General features: G+C 43.0%; 1 protein-coding gene across 1 annotated transcript; it reads left to right on the forward strand.

The window, feature by feature from the left end:
* Positions 1-757: 757 nt before the first annotated feature.
* LOC120874986 (translation machinery-associated protein 7) lies at positions 758-1,142 on the forward strand. Its single transcript, XM_040256616.1, has one exon. The coding sequence runs from the start codon at positions 786-788 to the stop codon at positions 978-980; it is 195 nt and encodes a 64-aa protein (XP_040112550.1). The 5' UTR covers positions 758-785; the 3' UTR covers positions 981-1,142.
* The last annotated feature ends 8,268 nt before the right edge of the window (positions 1,143-9,410 follow it).

Raw genomic sequence — 9,410 nt, forward strand, 5'->3', positions numbered from 1 at the left:
TCTATACCCATAGAAATTGTTCTTCCACAGTAAAGAAGATATAAAGAAATTCTCAGGCAAACAAAAAGTGAGGGAATATAATACCAGCATACCTGTCCTGCAAAAAAAAAAAAGTGATATAAGAAGTTCTGTAGGCAGCAAGAAAATGATATAAAGAAAAGGAAAGCATTAGAGAAGGAAAATATTTTTACTTTTCTTATTCTTAATTGATCTAAAAAATAAATTTGTTTAAAGCAACAAGAATAAAATGTATAATTACAGCATATGGTAAGTGAAATGAATAACAGCAATGTCAAAAGGGCTGGAAGGAGAAACTGGGGGGAAAGTACCTGTACCACATGGGAAGTGACATAGTGTTATTTGAAAGTAGACTTACATTGGGACTTCCCTGGTGGACCTCTGGCTAAGATTCCTTGCTCCCAATGCAGGGGGTGGGGTTCAATCCCTGGTCAGGGAACTAGATCCCACATGCTGCAACTAAGAGTTCACATGCCATAACTAAAGATCTTGTGTTCCTCAGCTAAAAAGATCTAAGATCCCAGAGGCCGCAACTAAGACCCAGAGCGGCCAAATAAATAAATAAACTTTTTGTAAAAAAGTAAACTAACATCAATTAAAAATGTGTTTTGTAAGCTACCACCAAAACAAAGGAGTTATAATTGATAAGAGGATAGATTAAATGAAATAATATAAAATGTTCAATTATAACTAGAGAAAGGAGACTTCTGGTTTCTGTTTCACCATATAAGAAGCTCTTGGGGTCTGGGGAAGGGGCGGCAGGCGCCATGTCGGGCCGCGAAGGTGGCAAGAAGAAGCCCCTGAAGCAGCCCAAGAAGCAAGCCAAGGAGATGGACGAGGAAGATAAGGCATTCAAACAGAAGCAGAAGGAAGAGCAGAAGAAACTTGAGGAGCTAAAAGCAAAGGCTGCAGGGAAAGGCCCCCTGGCCACCGGTGGAATTAAGAAATCTGGCAAAAAATAAGCTGTTCCTTGTGCCTGAGCCAGTGATGACCCTTAGTTCCATTCCTGTTTAAATACCTGGATTCCCTGCCGTAATATCTGTTGCCACCTATAGCTAGAATGAAGTGTTGTCTTGGAACCTATTGTACATTTAAGAATAAACTTTTGTAAAAAAAAAAAAAAAGGAAGCTCTTGGAAGTCACCAAACTATCCTAACAACAAGCAAAATGTCAAATAAACAGGATAAACCAACACCTCTCCTTAGATCTGTAAAAGAAGTGAGGTCATGCAGCAAACAAACCACTGCCCCCCAAATTGTAGAGGCCAATAGATAAATATAGAGAAGCGCAACTTATTGGAGCAGAAACCCACAAGCTGCAACCTCTAAACATGACCTGTAATTAACAAATTGCTAGAGGCTCAGTGTGATCAAGTCTGGGAATAAAACACTCCAGGGTGACCCCATCATCAGGAGGCCCCTAGACTTTTGTGTAGCACTAGCCTTCCGATGGAAAAAGGGAAATACTCAACTTCTAGCCATCCTGTCTCACCTAAGGGGAAGAAAAAAACTGAAAAGCATGAGTACAGTTCACAGTCCAGAGGTACAGTCTCATGGAAAGGCCAATATCTTGTCATAGGACTACAGAATGCTTCCCCCACCGCAAACACACACCTCATCATTACATCACTAAAGGTCTGTCTACAGCAGTTCATTTCACCCGGTATATCATGTCCAGTTATCCAGAAAACATTACCAGACATGCTAAAAAGCAAAAACAAAAACAAAAAAACCATAGTTTGTAGAGACAGAGCAAACATCAAAACCAGATTCAGATATGGCAGTCATGTTGAAATTATCAGACCAGGAATTTAAAACAACTAGTATTAATAAGTTAAGGGCTGCTGCTGCTGCTCAGTCACTTCAGTCGTGTCTGACTCTGTGCAGCCCCATAGAAAGCAGCCCACCAGGCTCCTCCATCCCTGGGATTCTCCAGGCAAGAACAGTGGAGTGGGTTGCCACTGACTTCTCCAAATATGCTAAGGGCGCTAACGGGTAATGTAGACAGTAAGCAAGAACAGATGGGAAATGAAACAGATGAGAAATGAAAATTCTAAGAAAGAACCAAAAGAAATCCTGGAAATAAAAAGCAGTAACAGAAGTGAAGAATGCCTGCAATGGGATTACTAGTAGGCCAGACTCAGTTGAGGAAAGAAGCTCTAAGCTTGAGGATACAGCAATAGAGACTTCCAAAACTGAAAAGCAAAGAGAACAAAGACTGAGAACCAGAACAGAATATCCAGATTGTGAGACAACTACAAAAGATGTAAGATACACATCATGGGAATACCAGGAGGAGAGGAGAGAGATGAAAGGGACAGAAGAAATGAATAAAAAACAACTGAGAATTTCCCCTGCATTAATGTCAGACACCAAACCACAGATCCAGGAAGCTCTTAGAAGATGCCAGATAAATTAAACACACACATAGAAAACAAGAAAAACCTACACTTAGGCATATCATTTTCAAGCTATAGAAGATCAAAGGTAAAGAAAAAAAATCCTGAAAAAAAAAAGAGAGAAAAAAAATATTACCTGCAGAGGAACAAAGATAAAAATTACATCCAACTGCTCCTCAGAAACCACGCAAGCAAGAAGAGAGTAGAGTGAAATATTTAAAGTGCTGACAGAGAAAAAGCACCAAACTAGAATTCGGTACTCTGCAAAATAATCTATCAGAAATAAAGGGGAAATAAAGACTTTCTCAGACAAATGAAAATTAAGAGAATTTGTTGCCAGTAGGTTTCTATGGGAGAAATGTTAAAAGTTCTTTAGAGAGAAGGAAAATTATATAGGAAAGAAACTCAGATCTACATAAAGAAATAAAGAGCACTGGAGAAAGAATAATTGAAAGTAAAATAAAAACTTTTTTAAAACTTTTTAAAAAACTCAATTGATCTAACAGACAATGGTTTGTACAAAGTAATAACAGCAACAATGTATCTGTTACCTATATATATGGCTTAGGTATAAATGAAATAAATGACAGCAATGATAAGAGGGGCAAGCCGGCAAAATTAGTATTATTGTTATTGTTTTGTACTTGCACTACCCATGAAGCAGTATAGTATTATTTGAAAGTGGACCTAGATTAGTTGTAAATGTATATTGCAAACTCTAGTGTGTTCAGTTCAGTTCAGTTCAGTTGCTCAGTTGTGTCCGACTCTTTGTGACCCCATGAATCACAGCATGCCAGTATGTATATGCTAAGTTGCTCAGTTGTGTCTGAATCTTTGTGACCCCCTGGGCTATAGCCCACCAAGCCCCTCAGTCCATGGGATTATCCCGGCAAGAAACTAGAGTAGGTTGCCATTTCCACCTCCGGAGGATCTTCCCAACCCAGGAATCGAACCTGCATCTCTGGCTGATCCTGCACTGGCAGGATCTTTACCACTGAGGGAAAACCACTAAAAAAATTTTTTTAATGCTCAGTTAAAACCACACACACACAAAAAGAAAAAGACAAAAATATAAGCAAAGAACAAGGACAACTTACAGAAAAAAATAAGTGTGGTAAATATTAGTCAAATTGTATCAGTGATCATTTTGACTAAATCAGTGGTCTAAACTCCCAATTAAAAAACAACGACTAAAAAAAAAAAACAGCGACTATCAGAAGGGATCCAAAAAAAACACAACGATATGTTGTCTACAAGAAATGTAATTTAAATATAAAGACACATATGTATTAAAGGAAAATGGATAAAGATATACATTGCTAAGATATTAAAAGAAAGGAGGAGTAGCTATAGTAATATTAGAGCAGACTTCAGAGCAAGGAAAGCTATCATGAATGAATAAGGGCATTACATAATGTTGAGGGGTCAATTTCCATGAAGACAAAATGATTCTAAATGTGTATGTGCCTAACAACAGAGGAAAACAACACATAGGACAGAACTGATAGAACTACAAGGAAAAATACATGAATCCTCTGTCAGAAACTTCAGCCCTCCTCTACCAGAAATGGACAGATTCAGCAGGCAGAAAATCACTAAGGACGTGAATGAATTCAACACCATCAGTCAGCTGTGTGTAAAAGACGTCTATGGACTACTTCCATCCCCACATATCTGGAGATTAAACAACATATTTCTAAATAACACATGGGTCCAGGAATAAATCTCAAGAGAAATTTAAAAATATTTTGAACTGCATGAAAATGAAAACACAACAAATTTGTGGAAATGCAGCAAAAACAGGGCTTAAAATGACCTTAAAATGATCAAAAAGATCAAAAATGCTCTTAGAAAAGAAATAAAAAATAAACATTCCCTGAAAAATAAGCCCCCAAACACGTATACATTTTCAAAGGATAACATGTATCAATTAAACCTACATGAGGCAAATTGGAAGCATGTATGTTATCCACTGAGGAGGACACGGAAACCCACTCCAGTATTCTTGCCTGAATAATTCCACGAACAGAGGAGCCTGGTGGGCTATAGTCTCCAGGGCTGCAAAGAGTCAGACGTGACTGAAGTGACTTATTAGCTTACTTACTGCAGAGTGGACAGCGCCAGGGGCAAGGGCCTAGTATGGGGACCTGTGTGAAGGAGAAAAGATGATCAAGATAAAAGAGGATCTGGGCACAGGTAGATGGTGATGGTAAGTCATAAAATGGGACATTGATGCCCCAAGTCTGTGCATCTGAAATTCCTTAAGAAAAGGAAGTTTTGGCTTAGAGACAGCATTCTGGGAGCTTGTGCATGGTAGAAGCAGAGAAACACAGGACGCAGGCATGCGGCTCAGCTACACGGAGCAAGTCTGCTGTTACCACCTGCATCCACCTGACCTCAGGCAACGTATTCAACCTCCTACATCCTGTTTCCTGATCTGTCAAAGGGGGAAAATAATCAAGCTGACTTCTGAGACTGACAGTGAGACTTAAAAGAGGTGAACACATAAAAAGCACTTATATAATGTCTGACACATAAAAGCTTGATAAATTAATAAATGGTCACTATTATCACTTTAAATGCTTTTCTGTATTCAGTATACTTCTTAAGCCAGATTTGTAATTATTTCTTGCAGGAAGCATGTTTCATTGCCCGCCCTCGGCCCCCTTGTCAGAACCTGCCCCTCCCAAGGGCAGCCCACACAGCCCTTCCCCTGCCTCCCCACTGCCTGTCCTCTCTAGGCCATCCTGATGGGACATGCGGTCTGACTCAAGAGAGCTGGGCAAGGCCAGGATCTCTCTCCATAATGTAATCAGACAGACCAACGATCTTGGTTGGTGAGACTGTGCGGGACTTGTATAATCTCAGGGAGTCAGGGCCTGAGCCAGCGGACTGCAGGGAAGGCAGCATCACCCCACGGGCAGATGTTCTGGGGGAGCAGAAACCACATGTGATGTGGTTTGCAGATGCTCAGAGAGGCAGAGAGCAAGATGAGGCCAGGTCCCTGAGATCTAGCTGTACTTCCTGAACTTTGATTCCATCACATTCCCTTATCCCTTTCAATAAGACTCCTTGAGTTTTTTTTTAATGGGGTTTCTGTTTCTTACAACCAAGACAGCCTTGACTGAAACATTAATTTACAGGCCAGTATTGCCCACCAGACACTGTTTGCATTTCTAGCACCTGATGTGGTTCTGGCTAAATAATTGCCTGTTAAAAGAAGAATGGGCATCCTTGGTGGCTCAGTGGTAAAGAATTCGCCTGCCAATTCAGGAGACATGGGTTCAGTCCCTGGATTAGGAAGATCCCCTTGGAGAAGGGAATGGCTACCCACTCTAGTATTCTTGCCTGGAAATTCCATGGACAGAGGAGCCTGGAAGGCTATGGTCCATTGGGTCTCAAAGAGTCAGACAGTTCTTAGCAACTAAACAAGAGCAAGAGAAGAATGGATGAATGAATGAACGGACAACACAATGACAGGCTGTCCAGGCCATCACCCCTGGCCAGTGTCCCTGCATCCAGCCTTGGGTACTTCCCTGGTCCTTTGGTCTGAAGAACCCTTCCCCCCCATCCTAGGATCAGTAGAGGCCAGTGGAGATGGATTCTCTTGAGTTACAGAGCCTGCAGTCCGACATAGATAGGAGTGACAAGGGAAACCACTGACAGTCAAGATGGCATCCCAAAGACATGGTTCAGTTCAGTTCATTTCAGTCGCTCAGTCGTATCCAACTCTTGGCGACCCCATGAATCGCAGCATGCCAGGCCTCCCTGTCCATCACCATCTCCCAGAGTTCACTCAAACTCACGTCCATCGAGTCGGTGATGCCATCCAGCCATCTCATCCTCTGTCCTCCCCTTCTCCTCCTGCCCCCAATCCCTCCCAGCATCAGAGTCTTTTCCAATGAGTCAACTCTTCACATGAGGTGGCCATAGTACTGGAATTTCAGCTTTAGCATCACTCCTTCCAAAGAATACCCAGGGCTGATCTCCTTTAGAATGGACTGGTTGGATCTCCTTGCAGTCCAAGGGACTCTCAAGAGTTTTCTCCAACACCACAGTTCAAAAGCATCAATTCTTCGGTGCTCAGCCTTCTTCACAGTCCAACTCTCACTTCCATACATGACCACTGGAAAAATCACAGCCTTGACAAAAACGGACCTTTGTTGGCAAAGTAATGTCTCTGCTTTTCAATATGCTACCTAGGTTGGTCATAACTTTCCTTCCAAGGAGTAAGCGTCTTTTAATTTCATGGCTGCAATCACCATCTGCAATGATTTTGGAGCCCCAAAAGATAAAGTCTAACACTGTTTCCACTGTTTCCCCATCTATTTCCCATGAAGTGATGGGACCAGATGCCATGATCTTCATTTTCTGAATGTTGAGCTTTAAGCCAACTTTGTCACTCTCCTCTTTCACTTTCATCAAGAGGCTTTTTAGTTCCTCTTCACTTTCTGCCATAAGGGTAGTGTCATCTGCATATCTGAGGTTATTGATATTTCTCCCGGCAATGTTGATTCTAGCTTGTGCTTCTTCCAGCCCAGCATATCTCATGATGTACTCTGCATATAAGTTAAATAAGCAGGGTGACAATATACAGCCTTGATATACTCCTGTTCCTATTTGGAGCCAGTCTGTTGTTCCATGTCCAGTTCTAACTGTTGCTTCCTGACCTCCATACACCCCTGTTTAACCTGGCTGGCTGTTTCCAGGGGTGGGAAGGACATGCGCTTCATTGATGTGGTTGGCAGTGTGCCGGGATGTTTACAGAGGCTTCCCCTCCAAGTCATTGACCCTGTGAGACAGGTCCTGAGCACGTTCATCCTCGGAGCCGGTCCTTCCCTTTCTTGCTCTGCCCTGAGGTTGCAGCATGGCTGAAACCAGCAGGCCATGTTTCCCAGCATCCAGCTACTTTCAGCCAAGGGAAGCAATGGCAGAGCCTGGAGGGTGGCAGAGGGAAAAGCAGGGATCTTTCTCCTGCTTAGTCTTGGTTGAGGTAGCATCCTGGCAAGGCTGTGTTCTCTGTGGCTCCAGCTCCCCCTCCATGGCCTGGCCCCTGGGCTGTGGAAACACTGCCTCCTTCCTGGGCCTCCAGCCCACAGCTGTCTCCCTTCTAATCTTGATGCCACTCATTCCCCCACATGGCTTCCCAAGTCTGCCTTTTCATCTGTAACCAATCCCCTACATTACATCACTCTATTTTAAATCCTCCAGGAGTTTTGATTTTTTCTTTTTTTTTTTTTTATTATCAAACCTGGCATCATCTGTATGCTATCCTGAAGAAAAAGAACCACAGGGATAAGGTATTTGCCATGGGTTGAACAGCCTGCAAGTGGCAATGGATTGGAATCTGGCTCTGTCTGGCTCTGTCTGGCTCTACCACGCACTTCCTCCCACTGCCCTCGAACATCCTTCCACCTGCTAGGGGAACGGGCCTGGGTCCCACCTGTACCATGGCTGCCATGGGAAGGACTCACAGCCCTCCCTGGAGAGTAGACTCCAGGCAATTTGGCAGCAAGTGCTGGGCTCCCTGCTAAGTTCAGACATGTAGCCCCAGACCTAAGCTCTGTTCCTAATGTTGGAAAGTATTTACCCTGCACCTTTCCTGGAAACTGTGAGAATAGACTGTTCCAGTGAGACTTTAAAAAGCTGTCTTTGATTGACTCATTTCATCATCCCCTCAAAGAATGTCTATCCTGAGGATCTGTACTCCTCTTACCACCAAAGTAAGACATGAGTTATTTTTTTCTAACTGTTTTCCACCTCTGCATCCACCCTGCAAGGAACTGGATGTTTTCTAGCTGATGACTTGCTAAATGACCTAGATCTTTGAACCCACAGTGTGGCCTGTGGACTGGCAGCATCACCTGGCAGCTGAAAGTCTCTTGGAAATGCAGGACCCCAGGCCCCACCCCAGCCCCACTGAATCAAGATGTACTTTAATAAGATCAAGATTCCTGGATGATTCCTGTTTATGTTAAAGTTGGAGAAGGGTGGTCCTAGACGCTTCAGTAGATACTTACTTGGCATCTATTATGTATAATCTCATAACAGTAACACATACCTTGTTGGGAAGCAGGAAGACTTAAATGAATTAATACATTAGTTCGGAGTCTGTCGCATGATACATGGCTATATGTTTTAGTATAATAATCACTAGTAGTATAACCGTTCGCTGGACCACAAGTCAAGCACTAGGGGGCTCAAAGATTAATAGATGAATAAGACAGAGCCCTGCTTCAAGGAGCTCTCAGGCAGTTTAGAGATGTGCATATAAACGAATTACTCTAAATCACATAGAGTCTGTGCTCTGATAGTTACACACCAAGCTATAGGACCTGCTGCTAAGTCGCTTCAGTCGTGTCCGACTCTGTGTGACCCCAACAGACGGCAGCCCACTAGGCTCCCCCATCGCTGGGATTCTCCAGGCAAGAATACTGGAGTGGGTTGCTGTTTCCTTCTCCAATGCATGCATGCATGCTAAGTCGCTTCAGTCGTGTCCGACTCTGTGTGACCCCATGGATAGCAGCCCACCAGGCTTGGACAGTATTCTGTGACTTAAAATCGCATCCCATATCACTTGAGCATGAAACTGCTTTGTAAAGTAAGTAACATGACCATGTTACCCCATTATTGAACTCAGAGGGGCAATGCCCACACAGCAACTTGAATCCAAACCTTTCAACTCCAAATCCAGTGCTTTCCGGTCCCTCAATGGCCTCTCAGAAACAGAAGCTAACAAGTACCTGTGGGTCTTGAAAAGCTCCAGGTAGAAAGAAAACTGCAACCAAGGACCAGTATCTTAGGGGACATTGGAGTGGCTCCTCGTTTTTTGTTTCTAATCTTTTAACGTTTTTCTTTACTTACTTATTTTTGGTCGTCCCGAGTCTTCGCTGCTGCACCTGCTTTTCTCTGGTTGTGATGAGTGTGCTTTCCATCGTGGTGGCTTCTCTGGTTGTGGATCATGGGCCTAGGGTGCTTGGACTTCAGCAGTCAT

The sequence above is a fragment of the Oryx dammah genome, unplaced genomic scaffold (genome assembly GCF_014754425.2).
Source record: "Oryx dammah isolate SB20612 unplaced genomic scaffold, SCBI_Odam_1.1 HiC_scaffold_16, whole genome shotgun sequence".
NCBI lineage: Eukaryota > Metazoa > Chordata > Mammalia > Artiodactyla > Bovidae > Oryx > Oryx dammah.

What these genes read in the sequence shown, in the direction of transcription:
- LOC120874986 (XM_040256616.1), top strand. Translation starts at nt 786, where the DNA reads ATGTCGGGCCGCGAAGGTGGCAAGAAGAAGCCCCTGAAGCAGCCCAAG.